The following is a 22,616-nucleotide window of genomic DNA, read 5'->3' on the forward strand; positions in this document are numbered from 1 at the left end:
ATAATTCATCCATTGCTACTTGCAATTGCAAATCATAAACGAGGATATGGACCTAAGGATTTGAACTTTTAGTAGGAAATTATGTAATAAAAGGCAAGAGAGGGCAGTCATCCTCCATTCTATAAGGTATCTTTTTCTACTCCAGGTCAAGTTGTCCCAGTAAAATATGTTTTGAATTGTAATGTAACAGCATTTTCTCTGTTCTAAGGCATGGCTGTCCTTCAGATAATATGGTTTGCTATCAACAAGGAAATAAATCTGTAACAGTGTAACACTGTTCCAGTAATAGGTGACAGAAAAGAGAAGAAAGTTTGTACAAAAGTGTCACCCAGTGAGACATTCCATGGGTGTCTAGTATCAGACTCTGTCTGTAGAAAATAATCTACTCTTTTTGACCACATAAAAAGCTACTTGTTCCAAAAATGTATTTCTCATTTCCAGAAGTTGTTGTAGAGATTTTTTTTATTTTTCCCAACTCTAGTATATTTAAGTATCAAAAACTGTCACTGACAATGTTGCATTTGCCTCTGAACTATTTTAGCTATGATCCAGAAATCCTCTGCTTCACATCCAGGTTGATTAGAAGGAGATGGTATTTTTTTTGTTGGGTTTTTTTTCTAGTTTCATAAATGATTTTAAATCTCTGACTGATAAGCAATTCACAGAGCTGTAGAAGCCAAGCAAAATAAATAGCTGTATGTCCATTAGAATGTAAATTAACTCATTACTGTGCCAGCTTCTGACCTTTTCTGATGGCTGTATTCTTGCTAACAAAGGCTCTTTGCTATTCATGAAAGTGCAAAGTTAATGGTAGCTTGAGATTCTCTCGTGTATTTTAGAGAAACTCCTCATAGACGCAGGTGACCAATGAGTGTCCCAGCTTGAGCAGCAAGTACTTCTATCATCCATGACTTTGAATAGCTATCCTTTTTCTAATTAATACTGGAGATTTCAATATTATTGAAAAATTGTTGCTCAAGAAGGCTAGGTCAGTGAAACTTCATAAACTGCACAAAAAGTGCTCCTACATATAAAAAGCTGAATATTGATTTACTACCTGATCGTGCAGTCAGTTAAGTTTTTGTATCAGTTCTATAGACTTCAGCGAGATGAGATCAGGTTGAATTTCCCAAGGTACTCCTCTACCTCCACATCACTTCTGATAAACATCTCAGTCTTGCACTTAACACTGCTCATCAAGAAATCTGAAAGTTTGAAGGGAAGAAATATAGACTTGGACTCATGATGCCCCCAAGAAGAGATAAGCCACAGAACATGCTACCCCAACAGGGTCTAAAGACCCAGATGAGTGTCCTGTGAACTGTGCGTGCTCTTTGCCTTGCACCTTCATATGGTGTTAATCTGTGGGCAGGAATGTTTTCATTCTTTGGAGTCACTTTTCACAGGGGTAGTAGGCCGAAGAGAGTGAAAAGTAGTGCTGATTTGGTCTGGAGCACTACTTTTGTAGCACATTCACTTAGGTTGAGATCAGGAGCAATGAAGCAGTGGAGCATAAACCAAAATGCCACCACAGGCAACTGCTGAAGATCAGTTTGTACCATTGTGAGTCTCTTTCAGGCAAAACTGTTTAATAACATCTGGGCATGTGTATGTAGCCCTAAAGAAGACACAGCTATTTCACAGTGTTATTAATCTGAACCTGCATTTGATTAACAACTGATGACTGTAACCAGCCTTCATCTCAGTGCTACATCAGTTACTTGCCATGTTGCCAGTGTGCAGCCTACTGCAAGGGAAAAGACACTGGGTCTAACCATATGTAATGTTGTGGGCCTGATCAAACATGATGGGTCATTCATCTCCCTCTGATGTGGGACGTGTTGATTTTTAACCCATTGCATCGGATGCCATGCCAACAAAAGATTAAATGGGTCCCCCACAGCATGGCACCATCACTCCGAAGGACAGCTGACAACAGGAGTAGCTAATTACGCCTGAAGAGCTAGAGCTCGCAGTCTTCTTACACCTACTATTTATTTCAAGGTAAATAAACTTTTTGTTGCTGCTGGAGTAAGAGCTCAGTACTTAAAGATGTTTGAAAAAGATGGACCTTTGAAAAACTGCTACATGGTAATGATTGATTTTCTTAGAAATGGAACTACTAATTGCCATTTGCTATAGATCGACTGATATTTTAAATATTACATGATCAATTCAAATTTTTTGTCACCTGCTTGTTTTCATAAATACTATTTCCATCTATTTTAGTTCACTGCTTCCTTTTAGATTTTGTTTGCTATAGTATATAAATTAATTGAGTTTACTTGTTCTTATTGATCAGGTTTGTTGCCCTGAAAAGGGGATAATATTTGAAAAATAATTGAATTCATGCTAGATATTTGTTTTATGTGTGCAAAAAAAAATCACATCTCCCACCAGATTTTTTTTTTATTTTAGCTGGAGTGTATTTTGCATCTTAATGAGTGAGCCCAATAGCAGCTTGAGTTCTGTGCACCTAATCCAGCCACAGCTAGCATAGCTCCACAAAAGGTAAACATACAGAATAAGAAGCCAGATGTAGTGTGAATGGTAAGAAACAGTTCCCTGCATCCTGCTAAGGGTGTACAACATGAGTCTGAACTCTCAGAGAAGCTCTCCATTGTCACATCCATTTGAAGTTAATGGGTGCTTGACACGTCTGGAACTGAGGCCCCAGTGTAGGCAACTGATGGACATCTCAGGGATCCCAGTAAAAGAAAAGAAAAACACAGGGGGAGAAAATCTACTTTTACAGTAAATTTATACAGAAACTTTTCTAGAAAGGAAAACTTTTGCTGAAGTGTTGTCACATGGATGTTGATAAGATGCCCATGGAGTCAGTTAATGCTCTGGGAGTGCTCATCAGCCATCTGTTCATTGACTTCCAAGCATCTTCATGAGAAAGGTCTGTGAAGTACTTGGGACAGCTTTGCTCAGGAAGCCATATGAAACAAGGCTTTTATAGCACAAAAAACCCCAAGAAGCCCAGTGAAACTAATGGCCAAAACACTTGCTGTATCATCACTGTGACAAGTGATATGCAGGGAAGTTGACGTGCCCTGAACATTGCTTTTGATTAAAAGGCTTTATCTTTGATGCCATTGAGTTCCTCCCTGCAGCGCTACTACTGCAGAAATCAAACAGCTCCTGGGCTTTGGTTTAATTATACACACACGTCTGCCACAGAGGTGAATATCATTAAAGGTCTTGTGGTTTAGCAATACCTACGTTAGTTACTTGTGGTTTTACACGTCTTAAAGAACTTTTCCAGAAATCAATATAAAATAGGGACAATAATGGAGATAGAAATGTAGCAAAAAGCATCCACATGGCAGCAGACTAATAACCAAAGGCTGGTTTTGTATTACTGACATTACAGAATATGCCAAATTCAGGATTTTTACTGAAAAAAAAAGAAAAAGCAACAAATCAGGACTCTGTCTTGCGAATGCTCTAAGTCCTGTCTGATAAGCTGCTTTTAGAAAACTAAACTTTCCAACAATAAATACTGGCTGAAGTGTAAAGCCTGTCAAATCTGTAAGCATATTTTTTGACAAAAGTATACTGAAATTTGTGTATAAGGAGGAATAGATACAGTGAGCGTGATTGGTTTGTCTTTTGTATAGAGTATCTTTGTAAAAAAGGAGAACTGAAGTTCAGTAAACTGAAGCTGGAATTTGCCTTGATCTGTAAAAAGAAAAAAAATTTTCCCCCCAAATACATTTGAATTCAAAACCTCTTTTCTGTTACTGGTATTTTTTAGTGAGTTACAACATAGAAGCCTTCACAGCTCTGATTTCCAAGAAGGCTCATTTTGGAAGGTGGTAAATATAATTTAAAAAACAATGTCAAAAATAATTTTTCTACACTGCTTTAGGAGAAAATGTAATTCTGATTTTTAAAAAGCATATGGTTGTTACTGTACCTCAGCTTATTTATTTAAAATTAAAAAAATAAAATTTTTATAAAGGTGTTGGCCACCAGCTGCTGTAGCTTATTACAGTTCAAGTGGTTGACATTGAAAAATAAATCACTGTATTCTCAAAACTAACTTTGGAGAGTACATGAGGTTATGTGTTTTATCCTCACATGCCTAGACGTTATATTACATTACATTACATGTTGATCATAGTATTTTCCCGCTAGCATCTAGCTGAGTGGTGGTGGTTGCTCTTTGACAGAAGCCAGTAACCCCACTCTCCTTTCCAAAATTAACTCAGGCGTGTACTGCTGCTTTCACAAGGAGTGTTAATAAAGACTTACTTAAAATGAACAGCATGATACGGGACTCTCCAGAAAGTGAGCCGCAACTTATGTGGTGAAGCTATTATGAGAAGGGATGGTTGTCAGGCATATGGGTGAGCAGAAAGCCACTCATGGGAAGAATAGGCTGCATGAAGTATTTTTAGGTGGATCTAAGTTGGCTTTTATTACTTCAAATTTTAAAAGTGTATGTGAATGTGGGGGTGAGGGGTGCTTATATGTATATGTAGGTATATAATATTCTCAGCTACTCAGGTTTTTATAGAAGACATCACAAGCTGGACAGTAGGGGTTTGGGAGTTTGGGGAGGGAGAAGTGGAAATCTGGAGGTGGGATAAGGAGGTTATAAGAGCTTATCCAGTATGTGTGCCTAGCTAGATGTGAGTTGATTAGAAGGTTAAGCAGTATTAGTACTGTAATAATACACAACAGAAGTTGAAAGTTGCACTCTTTGGAGAACAAATTTCAGTCTTGCCTCTAAATCAGTACTGAATCAATGCCAGTCTGCCAGTGGCTGTCATTCAGGTGGGGTCCCACTGTCTCTGGTGGGGAATAGGTCTTGGTCTAATTTAAATCTGAAGAATGGATTTTAATATTAGTTCCAATGTTTGTTACGTTTAAAGATTTGAGCTTCTAACATGCTTTTGTACATATATGGTGTCCTGGTTTCAGCTGGGATAGAGTTAGTTTTCTTCCTAGTAGCTGGTATAGTGCTGTGTTTTGCATTTAGTACAACAATAATGTTGATAACACACTGATGTTCTAGTGGTTGCTAAGCAGTGCTTACACTAAGTCAAGGACTCTTCAGCTTCTCATGCTTTTCTGACTGAGAAGGCTGGAGATGCACAAGAGGCTGGGAGGGGGCACAGCCAGGACAGGTGACCCAAACTGGCCAATGGGGTATTCCATACCACATGGCATCATGCTCAGTATATATAAACTAAGGTAAAACTGGACAGGGGGCTGTTATTCAGGGACTGGCTGGACATCAGCTTCCAGGTGGTGAGCAACTGAGTCAGGCATCACTTGTTTTGTATATTCTTTTATAATTATTACTACTATTTTAATTTATTTCAATTATTAAACTGTTCTTATGTCAACCCACAAGAATTTTTTTTATTTTCGCCCTTCCAATTTCTCCCCCATCCCACTGAGGGGAGTGGGCGAGCGGCTGTGTGGTGCTCATTTACGAGCAAACCATATTTTTAGATGGAGACAGTGAATAAACAGGAAAAAATGACCTTTCACTTTGACCTGGAGTAATTTTTGCTGGCAATAAGTTATCGGAGGTGCACCAGTACCAATGGGGAGGGAGTGTTACCTCTACCGATACTTTCCAAACACCAGATCAGGGTAGTAGGTTGATTTGAGATACCTTTCAGCAACCTTCTCACAAGTTTCAATTCTTATATTTAGCTCTGAAGGGAAATATGCTTTTTAACTTTCACTCTTATTAGGTGTACAGAGCAATAGCAGGTAACAGAAAGGTAGCCATCTTCTATCCAAGTAGTTATTAAATAAGTTTCTACTACAGAATCTTTAACACTGAAGATGATGTACAAGCCAGATCTATACAGAATGCCTGTTATCCCAGCTTGAATTTGCAGATGGAAAGAAATCTGTCTACTTGTTAATATAGCAGTTTTATCCACACTCTGTAGTCAGTAAACATAAATCTTTCCAGGATTACTTTTCCCAATATATTTTTTGTTTAAAAGCACTATCAGCTTATACATCAGCATTACAAAACAGCCAGTGTTTCTCTGCAAACAGCTCAAGTGCTTTTTCACTAAAAGATTTTTTTCAGTATAAATGGATTAGATATCATGGCAGAAAAAATTACCTCATTATTGCAGAATTCTAGGAACCTTAAATACTGTGTACAAATATAATTCCTGTTGTGATTTAACTGAAGAAAGATACTTCCCCTAATGTTTTATTATTTTAATTTTTTTTCTAGACTCACCTTAGAAAAAGAAGTAACAAAGTCGGTACTACTCTTACAGCTTAATTCAGTTTTTGAATGAAACAGCAGCCTTCCTATTAGATGTCTCAGTTTCAGCCCCATTTCTATTTCTGATAAAGCAAATGAACTCTTTGTTATTAACTTTTAATCTTACTTAGGAAGGTCCACAGAATTTTTTTTACCTGCTATTAAACTGAATAATTTTTTTAATGAAAGCTATGCTAAAAGCTGTTATTTTAAAAAATGTGACCTAATATCCTTTAGAATGCTTCTTTTTGTTTAACGTTTTGTAAGTTTTTTTAATATTGTGCTGCATAAAATAAGAACAGCATTTACAATTAGTGTTTCAAATTATTTCCTTTTATGAAAAGGATATATCTGGAGTTTTAAACATTTGTAAGCTACAACAGTTGAAATTCATGAGAGTCACTAAAGCAAGTTATCAGTCAGTCAATAACCAAGGAAGAGGAGATAACTAGTTGTTGAAGAGGTAGTCATGTCCGACCACTTGCTAACTATGACAAAAAAAAACAGGATGGTAACAAAACAAGCTACCCTCCCAAGACTTGGCTACCTTATCTAGACTGATGAAACAGTGGTGGTTTTTTTGTTCTAAAAAAATCTCTTGTATTATTAGGTTTTGTTGATGGGATGTTCTGAATTGCTTCTTCTTAAAGGTGCGACTGCATTTGACACATCAATACCAGGTCATTTGGTGTCTTATCCAATGTCCACCAAGACATTTGGAAGTCCTTTTGTTTAGTTCTTTTAATTTCAACCTAACCCCATGCTGTTTGTAAAGTACGGCAATGATCTCAATAGCTCCACTTGCATATATATATATATATGCATATATATATATTTGCATATATTCTTCTTAGAAATTATCCCCCGTGGTTTGTGTTTTCACCCCTTGTGTGTAGAGAATTTTCATATCTATCAATATTATCTGCAGACCTGAATAAGACCGGGAGCATAGACACCATTTAACCTCCACTCTATGCATCGGAAAAATCTGCTAACGTTATTTTTTGTTTATTTCAGGTTTCTTTTCTCCATGGAAAACTCCAAAGCCTGTAAGTTCCCTTTCAAAATTATACACATTGAGTTCATAAGATGACCATCATTCAAAGCAAATTTCTGTAGACTTTCATCTAATCCTGCTGTACCCAGTTCATGAGACACCTCTCAGCAGTGCACCAACTCTAGGTGCGACAGCATGAAGGGTGGCCTCACTAATAAGCTCTGCAGATCTGTTGACTTGGACTCTGCCAACAGTGGTCTGCAGAAAGGAACATCTCAATGTTAAGATGGGTGTCAAGAAACAGAAATGCAGTGGCTCAAAAATGAGGAGAAGGCAGCAGAAGGCCCAGCAATGAGGCCAGTCTAGTTGGCCTTCTAGTGTCCCTTTGAAATGGACAACATGCAATTTTTCTAGTTTACAAGTGGCTTGAGCTTAACATTCTTAAAGTGTTTATTATTCTTTCTTGCATTAGTAGATCTAGAGCTGGAAATAGTCATGCTTGAAGTGAGAGCTTGAAATAGATAACATACTGAGGTGCCTTCTAACCAACATTTCGGTGTTTCTATGATTATGACATTAAATCCCAAGGTATGAAGACCTTTTCTACTGTAAGACTCTAAACAATGACTATATGTATTCTGTTGACACCACATTATATCATTTTTTTAAATTGTGACAACATTCACAGTGTAGAAAGAAATCATAGACTACTATTTTTGGTTGTCTGGCTTGTTTTGATTTCTTTTTTAATTTGACTTTTTTATTGAGATTGTAAAGACCTTAAAGTAGTGTTTATCTCTCATCAGAGGTGTGTAGAGTTAAAAAGAGCCCTGACTCTGCCTGAAGGCTTCTAAGAACACTAGGAATAACAATAGCAATATCTTTAAAGGATTTATAGCTTTCTTATTTAGAGGCGGCAGAGGGGAGTGGGTGTATGTTGAATCTGGACAAGTTCACATCCTCTCATATTGGATCATGGCAAGTTTAATGCATACCAAATAATTTTTGTAGCCTTTCAAGTACAAATAGAAATTAATAATTCAGCTGATGCAACTCTATCAGACTGCTTCACCTTGTGGTGTTTTTGATGTAAAAGGCTAGAGATTGGATGTAATACATTGGAATAAGTATTGCACGAGTTTGTTTATTCATCTAAGTAGCAGGACAAAATAAATCTGATTGTTAAGAGCTAGCTTGTTCTCACCAGTTTAAGGTTCCTGTCTGACTGGGACATTCAACTTTTAATCTCAGGTAAAAAGTGGTGAAATAGGGAACTGGAAACTTGTTAAACATCCACATTCAAAGACCTCACACTGTCAGCGCTCACCCTTTTTACGTACATATCAAATGTATAATTATCAGCATGCTGTTGATGATTGCACAGTTTTGTTATATAAATGGTAGAGTAGTTCATACTCAAGTAGCACTTGCCAATAATCAGAATCTAGAGAAACAACATGAATGATGCTGTTTTTCATGCATCTGAAATTTCTGATTTCAGTCTGAGGAAATAAGGGCTCACAGAGTAGTATTAACACCGTTGCATGCAGATACTGTACCTGCATGCAGGCTAACTGTTCACAGCTAGTCTGTTTTGGGGTAGTCTCAGAAAGAGAGTTTACAAATGATTTCCAGGTTAAGGTAGTGTGCATTCCCCTGTTTGTCACCACTTTAACTACAGAAATAATCAGACATAAATTTATAGTGCCCAAGATGTGAAGATACGATTGAAACCAAGTGTCCATGAAGCACTGAGTGCCTGCAGACAGCATGAAGCAATAAGGCCAGCACTGGGAGAAAGCCTTCCCAACAACACAGCACAGCCCTGTAGGTGTGTAGCAGGAAAGAAAAACTGTAGCTGGCCCAAAACCAGGTTTCTTTTCTTCTTGAGTGACTACTGCTGCCCCTTTACCTCTCTGGCCACACAGGGGAGGAGCACCCACCATTCTTCACAGCAAAAAGGGGACCACAGGCCACTGGCTGGAAGAGGAAAAGAGACAAGCTCCTCTCCCTGAAGCAGAGGCTCAGGGATGGCGTGCACTGCACTTCAGTGTGTTGAACATCCCAGAGTAACCTGGGCTGACAGAAATTTCCTGTGGTTTCTATGTATATAGTCCATATATCATATATACCATCTGTAATACCTTTTGATTAGCGCAAATTGAACTTGAGCAATGTCTCCAAACCATCACCCTGACTTAGATCTGATGCCCTGCACTCACTACCATGCTTACTCATTTCCAATAGTACCTTCACCTGTGAGGTAGCGTTATGATAACTCACATTGCAAAACACTGTGACTTTTTATCTAATTGATATAGGTTTGGGAGATACAATCTCCCTTGTGTTTATCTGTTTATGTAACTATTTATGTTAGCAGTATTACCCTCAAGTAAAATGTTTTGCTCGGTTTTTAACTTCACGCTTGATGATTCAGAGCTATCTGGCAAGCAAGAATTAGACATGTAGGACCCAGTAAGGTTTTGCCAATTGATCTCCAGTTTCTTGTTCTTTTCCTTTCTCTTTTTAAAACCTTCTTTAAACATTTTTATTTTATTCAGTTTCACATTTTGAAAGAGGTACGTGTTCTATTTCTCTGGCACTGTCCAGGAAATTAGGAAACTTTCACTTCTAGATAGACAAGGTCCCACAGGTCTTTCTGCTTCATAGCAATAAGATAGTTAGTTTGGTTTCACTGACGTGTATTTCTTACCTGCTGAAGGTAAAACCTAAATATAATTCTCCATTATTTTCCTCGATCACAAGGAACTTGTACTGAGCCCAGTTCTCCTTTCCTATTTAGACATAGGGGTCACAATCAGGTTTATTTCTGGAGACCTTTGAATTTACACTTCCATAATACAATGATGTGTATATGTTTATATACACCCAAGGTAATACCTTTAGAGCCAGAAGAACTATCAGAAGTATTACTGTGACATTCATGTGACTTGTCACATAGCCTAATTTACCCAACACAGAGGATAACTTTATCTTGGTATAAAGGGTACCTGATGGTACCCTAGTTACTTTCCTGTACCTAGGCTATTTCGATAACAACTTGGGTATCTCCGTATGTCACTGTATTGCACAGGTTCTACATACCTATAGTGCCAGTGCCCTCTTATGTCACATCCTAGTTGCCGTCTTTTGCATCTGACCCAAAAGAAATGTTTTTCTTGAACAACACTGGCAAATATTGAATACAGTATTCCATAACTTCATCATTAGCACTTCATAGCACTTATAGTGCCCTTTCTCAACTTAAATATCATACCCAACATATTCTAGTGCATGAGAGTCATTCTATGATTGACTGAGGTACCTAGATCTTTCTTTTCTCCATTGTTTCGAATGAACCAGCCTCACTTACTGCTGAAACACTGACAGAAGCACAGCTTGAATTATAATACTATTCGGTATAAAGATTGAGGTCCTCAACAACTTAAAATAACCAATATCCATATTCTGTTTATTTTGAAGTATGAAGCTAAGACTGTCAGATCACCTGGGATGTGCAGAGTGATAGTTACTCAGCATGTTCACCAGGAGGACTCCAAAACATCTGTAGTCCACACATAGTTGGTGTGGAAAAGCCTGATGCTGTTAATCATCAGAATAGAGAGCAAAGCCTACCTGCTGAGCCAAACACCTTCTGAAACTGATGAACTAAAGGCAAATGATAATCACAGGATTTGTAGAGCAAACTTGCTGTAAACCTGCAATCATCTTTGATAAGGTACTGCCGATACAACACTAGCAGTCAGCGGTATTTAATTACAGTTCGGTTTGTTTCCAGGAGTCATTTTTTGTGTCATTAACTGACTGTTGGGTTATGTGCTAAAGCACACTGTTCTGGAGGCTTTAGCACCCATTGCTTCAGGAGGAGTCACAGGAAAAGCAAAATATTCATTTCCTGGAATAAACTTTGTGTTTTGTTTAACTTAGCCTCTTCAAATATATTTGTTAATGCAATTTAATTAGTAGCCAACTCCTTCAAAAAGAAAAAGGCAGATCCCTGAGTCTTTTGCACAGTCTATTGTATTATCTCCTTTCTGCCTGATGTACTTCTGAGACCACTAAGGGCAGTCTTGGAGACAGCATGGACTGAGGTGGCTTTCATGCATAGACAATACACTGCTGTGTAGTTCTTTCCTGTAAATGGTCTGGAAGAGTTGAAAAGCTTATCCAGCGCATCAGAGTTTGGTTGGATGACACTAATGTAATTTTTGATATAAGAAAGAAACAGTAAGAAATGAAAAAGACTCTATCAGACTAGTGCCTGCATTTCTTTCACCACGTTCTGTATTTTATCACTGAATGTTCGACTATCACTAGATGCTCAAATACCGGCTGAAATGATTTTCCCTTTGTTTTTTTTTTTTCTTTTTCTTCAGTTGAAGCTGTAAATTCTGCTCACAGTTACAGTACTATATTTCTCCCTGGGTAACTAGCTATTTTCATGCATTCTCAAAAGATACAGTATTAAGGTGATGCAGTTGCTACCCAGTCTGGCCACTTCTTTGTTAAGCGCTACTTTCGGTTATGTGTTTTGATGAATCTGATAATTGTATCTTCACAGACCCACAGATTCCACCTTGAGCAGAATAACTTCCAATAGCTCAGCGCATTCTGTGAGAGGCACTCATCATGCTTCAGGGTTAACACTGAGCCCAAATCCACACGGGATCATATTATCTGAGAAAAACCACTTCTTCCCACAAGCAACAAATTAACAAGTAAATTTAACCAAGCCATTTTATAAACAGCACAACACACACCTTTCATCTCAAAAGGCAGCAAATGGATTTGCTAATTTTACAAAACACACCTTCAACTGAAATCACTGTCTCATTGTGGAAGTCACTGTTTTTGCAGAACTTCATCTTTATTCTCTGTGTTTTTATTCCAGATGATGGAACGATGGGAGAATCAAGGCAGCCCTCAAACAAGCCTGTCTGCCCCAGCTATGCCACAGAATATTCCCTATCCACCCACTCTTCACAGGAGTTCATTTCCCGATTCAACAGAGGCCTTTGATCCACGAAAACCTGACCCATACGAGCTGTATGAGAAATCAAGAGCTATTTATGAAAGTAGGCGTAAGTGAAAGCCCTGTTCACCCTGCTGACCATTTAATATTTTAAGCTTTTGCCTATGAATGTGTCAGTGCTGACATAATTTTCTGTAATTATCTTTTGTAATTTAAAGAAAGAAATTATAATCCCAGTTAATAGAGGAAATTATAAATTATTCAAAATATTCCACACTTTTAGGTATTTTCCTAGATCTTGCCTTGATTCTGAAATTTAACTTTCAAAGGTTTTTTCCCTTACATTTTTTTCTCTGCTCATTTTAACTGTCAATACCTTAGTGAAGAACAGTATACATGCCACAACATTTTGCTGTGCTATTTTTCTTCATAGTTAACCAATAGGAAGATGTGAATTTATCAATAAAAAATGTTTTACTTACTTTCACTTTAAAGTGAAGTTTATTAAAGAAGTTTCACATTTATCTGTTTTTATTAAAATTACTTTGACAAGTTTTCACATTGTCCTTGGCAGTTAGAAACAAACCCATAGCACTAAGTACTATTTGAAGATCTATACAAAACAGTACTGACCCATCTTGATTTTATTTCTCATGTTTTTAGGAGATATACCATATATTTTTCACAGTAAAAGTAAAAACTTATTTACTACTTATCATAAAGAATATTTTAGCTAAAAATATTTTAAATTGTTCAGAGCTTTTGTGCTTATTAAGATCAAATCTTCAAAATAGATTATTTTTTTACTGAAACCTCCTTCATGGAGTTATTACTTGCACATGCCACCTTTCAATTCATTTTATAATGAGCCTATAGGTAAAATTACTTTATAAATTACACATAAAATATTACACTGCAGCATTAATACTACTTGGGCCTAGAGACATAGAGATAAACCTATACTATCATAATCCATGATCTGGAATGTACAAATTTCTCCAGCATGCGAAGGGGTAGCCTGAAGGAAATGCATTATTGTCCCAAACACTGGGATGGTGCTGCTTTTACTTGCCTTGGCCCTTATACTTTAGTTACAGCATCAGCATCTCCTGTTTGGCTTTGGTATTTCCAGTCTCCAGCAGGATGAATAAGCTGGAGGAACACCAGGGTTCATTTTACATCAGCTGTAAATTAACTCTAATTTAGACTTTAAATTGCATCTCAGGTTCCTCAGTTCATTTAGTGGAACATCTTTCAGTAGGGATTGTCACCATGAAACTCACTTCCCATAGTCCAGACCTTTTTTTGGAGGGGTTTGTTTGGATTTTTTTGTTTATTGAATAGGTGCCTGAAATTAGAATTGCAAGTTTAAATCTAAGTACTTAAATAAATTGTTAGCTTTTTTCAGCAATACCAAGTATCTTATTCCCCCTAAACATGGATTTAACAACTTACTTTAGACCTTCTTACAAAAAGCATTTGATCTTCAATTATAAACTGTTAGGTGTAGGAACTAAGTTTTCCAGTGTATTTACAAACTCTGCTCCAGATGTTATTCTCGATTGGACAGGGTAGTCAAGACAGTGTACAAACAGAAACTATAATTTTTGAAAATTTAAAACTCTCTGAAGTATAGATCAGTGTGGAGGAGGCCAAAAAGTTTTAAAGAAGTAGGACTAGCTTGGAGCAAGTTTTGGAAATAATTTTCAGACATCTCTTTCTCTTTCCCTCGTGCATTAAGGTCTCGAGTGACAAATAAATAAAAAGATTTGCCAAAGCTAAAATGCTATTCCCCAAAGTGCTGGGATTTGGGACTATAAAGAGAAATTAAAAGGAAAAGAAACAACTCCATATTTAACAAGGGTTTTATCTAGTTCAGCACTAGAACCGAACTTTTCTACTGAAAACACTCTTGACTTAATATAATTCTTTAAGGAAAGGAAAACCCTTTGCAAGCAATGGATTCCCATATGGGTAGTTTCTAGAGCTGAAGTGTTTTAGCAAAAATCTCCACTTTCCATTCAGCAGAGTTAAAACCATCTTCAAGCCAAGAGTGGAAAAGCACAGATTACAGCTTTCTGCATTGAAACAAATATCTTTGTAAGACAACTAGGAAAAAATTCTGCACGCCATATGTATATATGGCATACATAGTTATACAGCATCTTCTTTCATCTTGATCTCCAATATGAAGAGCTCTATATTTACAGAGTTACCCTAAAGTTTAATTAAAGCAAATAGGCTCAACCCATGTTTGCCCTTCATATGGCTGTGGGAATCTAGATCTGATGTCAGCTACAAAGATTGGCTTACACCCCAAAAGATGACACATTACACCAAAGGATGAAATTATTCATTTTTATTCATGGATGTCTTCTACAAGTTTTCTACATACTTCCTTCACCAACATGAACTCCAGTCTTTTACTGATATAATGTTATGTGTTCAGGAGCATATGCTACAACAGGGGAAGAGCTGGTAACTTGGAGGTTGGAGTTATGCTAAAGCTTGTGTTTAAATGGCTTAATTGCATTTGAGTTCTGTCCAAGAGGCAACAGGAAATTGTATACCAGCCTTTTTCAGCCAGCATCTAGACAAAATAAGAATTAAAAATCATAAAGCTGCTAGGCCCAAAAAAAGAAAGTGAGGGACGAAAAGCAAGACTGCAGTAACCACTAGTCCCAAATTTCCAGTGGTGTCCTGATCTTCCAGATAATCCTGAAAGCTTTAATTTGTTCTCTTCTGACACTGGTATCCTTTTAACATTTTCTCTAAGCCTTGATTACACCGATCCCAAACAGGTCTCTTCTGCATTCATTCACATCCTTTGGTCATAAATAACTGCCTCCAAACATTCTTCCTGACATTTTTGTTTCCTAAATGCCATAAGCACACATGTTAGTAAATTCAATTTGTCAAGCCTCTGATTGCTTTTATTCATAGTGCTAGTGTTTCCTGAAGAGAGAAAAAACAGGCAGGAAATCCATTACTAAGTCAAGAAATTGTCATCTAAATTGAGTATATAGGAGGGAGAGTTTCAAAAGAATACACACTCAGTTTCCTACTATATGGCTGTGTCAGGCTGGTTATCTTTGGTAAGGGCATACCTTTAAAGTGCACAGGAAATTTCAGCTACTTTGGGGTGTTTTTTTAAGTACTCCTTATCTCAAAGCAAGTTTGCCTTATTGCCTGGCAAGACCAGAAAAGAAGGATGTTCATCTTCTAAAAACAGTGCAAAGAAATGGGCAATCATGACCTGGAAAACTCAAAAAGAAAGAGGCAGTGCCAGATCTTTGTTTCTCCCACAGTGAGACTCTGTTACTAAACAGTTCATTTTCATACTGATATAGGTCTGAATTTCTGCCGACCCTTTTATCAGAGGATCTCACCACAGTCAGCACTCACCAGGGCCTCATCAAAGCCTCCTGATTCCCTACTGGGGAGTTGTGCAAGTTATGCATCACAGTGTAGTTCTGTGAGGAGCACAAGTGACATGGCTCAAAGCAGAGCAAGGACTAGACCGAAGGAACCTGATTCACAAGCTTTTGCTATAGCTGTTGGGTATGGTCATCCCTACTGAATGATAGCAAGAAAGGGGCTTCAAGCGGGAATTCTCCATGAAAAAGGATGATTTTCATTCTACAGGAATGTTTTTCCACCTTAGAAACATGAAGGACCTGCATGACCCTGTGCAATAAGGAGATTTCAGTTTTTAATGATCACGTATGAGTTACAAAGGACTACTGCTTCCGCACTGGGAACAGTTTCATACAGGCAGCTCTACCAATACAGCTTGGAGACAAATCAAATGATGCATTAGTACAAAAGCAGAGTGCAACTCTGTTTTGTAAGTCCTAGCTCCCTGGAAACTTGTCATGAGTTAGCTGTTACCTGTCAGCTCTTACCTGTTATTTGTCACCTGCCTCTGCTGTTACCCATCAACTGTGCTCAATAGCTCCAAGGAGCCAAAAAGGAGCATAAAGCGTTTCCAAAGACTGATGAAGATTACCACATCACCCAAAACAGCTGTCTAAAAGCAAAAGAAGGGAAACTGTTTTCTTATTTCTTTGTCCTTCCTTTCTGCAGCTACATGTCTCTGTCTCTTGGCTTTTTTTTCCCTCTTTTTTTTTTCCCCTCTGTTCCCTCGCCTCTGCCCTTATTTCTTCTCCCTGGTGAAGAGAATCTACCTAGCTTTCTGCTGTTACATTTTGCAAAACTCAGAAACAGACGAGAAGACCTGCTCAAATAACTGGGTTCTTTTTCCTTTTTCCATTCAACTATTAATTTTAGGCAAATCCTTTAACTCCTTTCTCCCTATGAAAACTCTTACAGTTTAAGTGACAGCTTGATTCTGCTGATAATCATGGAATTTAGGTACAGAAGCTAGAAAATGGAACATCAGACGAGGAATTTCCTATTAATGAAAAACATTACAAGACTTGATACACACCAGTTCTTACAGCTGTATCTGGAGCTCCACAGTTGTCACTGGGAGAATTCATTCTCCTGAATTTAAGAGTTTTGCCTTTATAAATTCTTCTTATCCTCTCTTACATTTCATATTGAACTCTGTTTATTGTAAATACACAGTTTATAACAAACTTTGTTCAGAGGCCTGTGTAGGCAGACTTTAGTCAAACAGGAGACACAAAGCTGTTGGGAATCATAATGCTGTAATTTTTCTCTAGCTATAAAGTGTATAATAGAAATTTGGTTTTATATTCCTCTAAAGAAAGTGGTAAAATTTTTTACAGTATTTAAGTTATGTTTGTCCTTCAATTAGTGTGGTAGTCCAAGACTGGTGATGTGACACAGAAATGCCAGTAGGAAGAATGAGATAAGCCAGTGATAATTTCTCATTAAAAGTGAAATCTGAACAATTACAGTTCCACCTTTCCCTGGATGGACAAAGGTTCCTTCCTTCAAAATCTCCCATGTTATTTTCTCATCTGACCACAGTATTAGGAATTTCCCAAGTTCCTTTCAAATCTGTCAGCTGTCTTATGCACTGCAATTTTTTTTTTTGCTGCCAGAGAGTTAGGCAAATTGCAAAAGAACCAAAAAGCAAAGTCCAGCAACAGCTGTGAAGCATGTAAATGGCAAATGTATCAGCATAATGCATTATTTGCCTTCATAAAAGAAAGGTTTTTTCTTATGCAGACTTATGAATACCTACCTTTAAGGGTCACAGAGAAGTATTTCAATACATATTCACAAGCTACCTTTCCTCTGGAATATCACTGCAGGTATTCAGCACAGATATGCATTAAAGTATCAGTGGTAGCAAAGATTTGTCAGACAGCATTGTACTGACTCATAATGTGTAACTTTGAAAATACCATTCACGCAGAAAAATACTAAGGCCATCAGGGTTTCTTAAATTTGATACTCATGGAACATTAAAAAAAGAAAAAAAAATAATTAGGTGTATAGAACCTAATGTATTATCACCTGAGGAGTTCTATGGCATAGTCTACAGCTAAGCAGAATTTTCTTGTCAGTGCTTCTTGGCTGAAGACCTACACAGTAACAGCCTTAAAAACTCAAGGATATATTTCACGTAATTGTTACTGCAATTTCTTCAGACAGTATTTTCCTGACATAAATTTTGCCTCTAACAATTTTTCCCATTTTTGCTCATCTCCAGTCTAAAAAAATACACATTTTCACTGTGGTGCTTTAAAAAGATATATACATATGTATGCATATGTATATATACGTAGCACTATGATAACATTAAATACATAGTATTCTTAAGTATTAAATAAATATAAAGGCAGGTTTTGTATGGGTAAAGTGTTTGGAAGATAAATTCTGAAAATTAGGTTCTAGTTTCAAATCTTCCTCGAGCTCAGTTTGCCATATCTTTCAGTATTTCCGTTCACCAGTTACTGCCCTTTTTATCAGTAAGACATGCCTATCTTCACTTAGTATTAGTAAACAAAAGAGTACTAGGAAATTACCAATTATTACGTATTATCATCAAACTACTCCTTAACCTAAAGTATGAGCAATTGGGTTATAGGAAGCTAATTTCTCAAAGTAACTTCCAAACAGCACAGGTTATTGTTTTCCTTGCATCTTATTGCTACGCCAAGCAACAGCATAGAGAAGGTCTAAGAACTTACATTACCAAATGTATGTAACCCTTCCTTTTTTAATAGAAGATGATAAGTAACAAAAGGAGAGGAAACTTGGCAGAACAATGTCAAATAATTTTGTATTGTTCATCAGTGCAGAAAGAGTTACTCACCATGACAATATGGATTTGTCGGTTATAAGGACTGACAGTGAAACCGAAAGCATTTTCAAATGGAATTATGAGAATATGATCATCACAGTACTGTGGATGTAAAGTGATTTTGATTGCTGGATTGCAAAGTAGATCCCAAACGACCTATGTTAATATGAAATGTCAGTTTTACAACTGATGGCGGTATTAAAGATGCAGTATTCCTTTCTCTTGAACAATTTACACTTTACTAAAGGTATACAAATAGATTTGCATCTGCAAAGTGGTAGATTGTACTTCAGAAGTCAAATAATTTAAGAACACTAACTTGTAAGCATTGGGAAATTGGTCCCAGGTGCAGGAGACCACAACATCGCCTGAGTGCTGTTTCAAACTGCTGCTTGCCCAGCTTTGGAGAGGACTTTGCAGCATGATCATATTCATTCTGCTTATTGGTAAAATTCCTATTTACCTAAAGGATGACTAGGACTGAGATACTGAAATATAAATGTTTCCTAGTGCTAGTTTTGTTCCATGTATTTAGCATTCAGCAAAGTATGATCCACAAAATAACGTAGTATGGACAATAAATAATATTATCCCTATCTTTCTTCAGCATAATTCTTCCTCCAGAGAATACCTGTGACTCCACTGGTACAAATAAGAATACCCTTGTGTCATGTTGTAGGTGAACTGTGCTCCTAGGGCTGTATCTTTAGAGCAAAGATGTCTGGTATTTTCACCATTGGTTTCAGTTAAGTCAACGTTGTGTCCTAGGTCTTGTCTACTGTTTATCTATTTTCACAAATATTTTGCACCTTTCAGTTTCAAACCCATAAGTGTAATTTATTTTAGATTAATCATTAAGCCAGATGTGCAAGCTTTTTACTATTCTATCTTCTAATACCAAAATTAACCTTGACTTCACATTTATCCGATATGGAAGGAATCCTGATGCATAGCTAGACTCAGAGATGCACAGCTGCATCCTCATTCTCCGGAGCACATAGAGTAGTCCTTATAGTGGAGGTTTATTTCAGTTACAGTTGTATACAAGTAGAAGTTCAGAAGGTTTCTTAAGCTTTACTTTCCTGATTCTTATTTCTGAGACAGGTTAGCTGAACTAAAAAAAATTAATGCAGCAAATTTACTAATTATTTTATTATTCTTTCAAGCTCTACTTTGTAATTATTTCATTCCTGTTTCACATAAAAGACTACAACTACTTGTGGCAATGCAGCTGCAGAAGACCAACCAAAAAGGCTTCATATGGAGAACACAGAAATCTAATGTCAACATTTTAAAACTTTCTGTGCTTTGAATGCCTGTTCATGGTAGCAGTGTTGGGTAGTCTGGTTTCTTTGTCCTGGCCTCTCAAAACATGCCTTCTGCTGCCTCATTTCCTATGCGGTGAGGCAAGAGGTTTAACATAGCAAAAGTTTAGAAAATGTCAAAATTAATTTAATAATAAGCAAATGGAATGTTTCAAATTGACTTGTGTAAGGGTTAGTTTCCTATAAAAACTGATACACAAGTTTTTATAAAACAAAGCTTGCTAAAGTCTCTCAGTATTCTGGTAAAATTACCAGTTCAATCAGTGTGTTCTTAGCAGATACAAGACACCAGGATGTGCACAGATGACGTACATTCTGCTTGGCTGAAGACCTGTCCCAGCAGTCCTTCCTCTTGGAAGTTGCTGTTCTGTAGGATCTTTGAGCCCGGAACTATGTGAGTTTTGAAAAGAAATACCTACATCGCTGCATTTGATGTAGGGAGACATTGCTAATAAAGCAATATGTTAGATGCTTTTCACAGATCTTTCCTCTTTTGAGGTTTTCTACTAGTTGCTAACAGTTTGTCTGTCACATGAGCATGGCTATGTAGAGGTTATCTTCTATTCTTCAAGGTGCCAGTGACATAATTACAAATATCCTGTGCTGCACACAGACCCAGACTGCTGACAGCAGATTCTTCTTAAAATGAGCATTGCTTTGCTGTAGTTACCAAAACTACAGGTTTGCACTTAGATTTGTCTTTCTGGTGATCATATATTTAAGAACTTCAAGGCTGGCTTCAAAACCTTCATGAGCATAGCACAGTTTCAAGTTTCGTGTGTGAATTCCTAAATTATAATTAAAATAAATGCCACATGCTGAACTGTTGATTATGAGATGATAATTAACACCATGAGACTCTATATGAAGTTCTGCAAGGCAAAGAAAAGACACCTATTTAGAAGCAAAAGCAGATCAGACTTAACGAAATTAGCTTTGAAGGAAACTAATTCATTGGCATGGACTTTTGCTAGACTACAAACAATAATTTACAAAAAAGATACTTCCAACTTACTTAAAATATATGGCTGTCTTAACATCGCAAGTTGTTCCCTAATTTGTCACAGTTTGAGCATGGTTGTACATCTTTCACTTTGCTGCTTGAGGCCAAGTCTGGGGGATATTAGGGCGACAGCAAGCAGAAATGGAAACACAGAATGAACCAATCTTACAGCAGCTCCAAAGAGTAATTCGAGCTGGATGACCAAGAGAAAAGGCTTGCATCCTTTCAAACCTAACGGCTTATTGAGACTATCCAGATGAAATTGCTTTCTGTATATTAAAATCATTCTGTCTCTTTTAAGAATTCCATTAGAGTCTTTAAAGGACGTTGTAAAAAAATCATTTCACCAAGTTTGCAGTGGAGCAGCATCAGTTTCAAAGGTTCTGCTCTTCAGGAGTTGTGCTGGTGGAATAATTTACATTTAGATAGCACCTCTCATCTTGAAGGATCCCAAATATCTTTACAAAATATGAAGCATGTGAAGGAGTTACCTCCTTTAGCCACAGAAGTAAAGGAGTGCAGCCACCTACAAACTAAAACACCATAGCCAGACGCAACTCCTAACAGAGCCAGTGAACACAAATACAACAAAAACACCAAGTCCAAGGGGATGTTGCCATCCAGTGGAATCTCTAGACTGTATTTTAGGTAAGCAGGGTAGGTGTCGTCTGAATTTTAGCAGGCCATGGCTGGTATGTAAATAGTCTTACCAAAAAAGTCATAAGACATTCAGTGGCTTCCATCTCCATTTTTGGGAAAATGTCTTTGCCCTGGAGCATTAGTTCAGTTTTGACTTAAATGAACTACAAATCACTCAGCTGCTACATTATAGTCCATTCTGCCTTCAGGAAGCAGTCCACCAGAAGGCAGGTAGCTTTAGTCCAAATTCTTCCAAAGTGGTAAGGAGCTGCCCACATACTCTCTTCTTATTTCTTTTACTACATCCATATATTTACAGACACATCCATATATCTCCAGAAGGCTTAGCCAAAATTGCTGGCTTCCAGTGCATTCTCTGGCTTCTTTCTGCCTAGAGCTACCTGCTTACAGTATTAAATCCGCTGCTGTCTTCCTTCTATCTCAGGAAGATAATATATACTCATATGTTGCATCACTGTCCTACAGATGCTGATGTGACAGACCGTACCCTGTTTATAGCATGAAATACGCATGGTACAATATTCTGGTTCTGAATCACATGAATGCATTAGTGCTTTATTTATCTTTTTGTTGTTGGTAAGCCAATGGAAATCACCTCTGGTTTGGGATGATTTGGAATTCACTCTGGATGCTGCAGAGATAATAAAACAGAAGTTCTTAGTCAGAACAATTCAAAATCAGCAAAGGAAGTGTGACAGTGAATTCAGCTATGGACTTGTTCCAGATTCCTCTAATGCCAGCAAAGTAGTTACATATGAAAACAACTGTTATTTGCTGCATTTCATCTAGTGAAATGTAAATACTTTTAAACTACCAGCACGAAAAGTAGGTTAAATGAGTTTACTTGCATTTGCCTTCATGTACCACCAGTTGTTATTGGCAACATACATCCTTCTGGCAAAATCTTGCTCTTCTTCATGATAAAAGACATTTTGCAACTGAGTTGAATAAAAGCAGTGGTCAAGCCATCTAAACCCATTAAACTTTCCCTTTTATTGCTGTACTTGAATAAGTACAAATATTGTCACTAACTTTCACAACTTTAAACACATTAACAATTTTACCTTCATCATAACCTATGTTATATTGGAGGAACATTACCATCTTATCATCTCTTTCTCTTTGCATATAAAAGGACAGG

The 22,616-nt window shown here is 37.2% G+C and overlaps 1 protein-coding gene across 6 annotated transcripts in view; it reads left to right on the top strand.

Annotated features, from left to right (window-relative positions):
• MAGI2 (membrane associated guanylate kinase, WW and PDZ domain containing 2) overlaps positions 1–22,616 on the top strand; it is a 764,477-nt gene that overhangs the window by 664,713 nt on the left and 77,148 nt on the right. For all 6 annotated transcript variants that reach the window (XM_064444109.1, XM_064444078.1, XM_064444093.1 and 3 more), the window contains 2 exons: positions 7,274–7,305; positions 12,166–12,355. In XM_064444109.1, the coding sequence (XP_064300179.1) occupies positions 7,274–7,305; positions 12,166–12,355 (222 nt within the window). The remainder of the gene's footprint in view (positions 1–7,273; positions 7,306–12,165; positions 12,356–22,616) is intronic.

This window comes from Phalacrocorax carbo, chromosome 1, assembly GCF_963921805.1.
Source record: "Phalacrocorax carbo chromosome 1, bPhaCar2.1, whole genome shotgun sequence".
Taxonomy (NCBI): domain Eukaryota; kingdom Metazoa; phylum Chordata; class Aves; order Suliformes; family Phalacrocoracidae; genus Phalacrocorax; species Phalacrocorax carbo.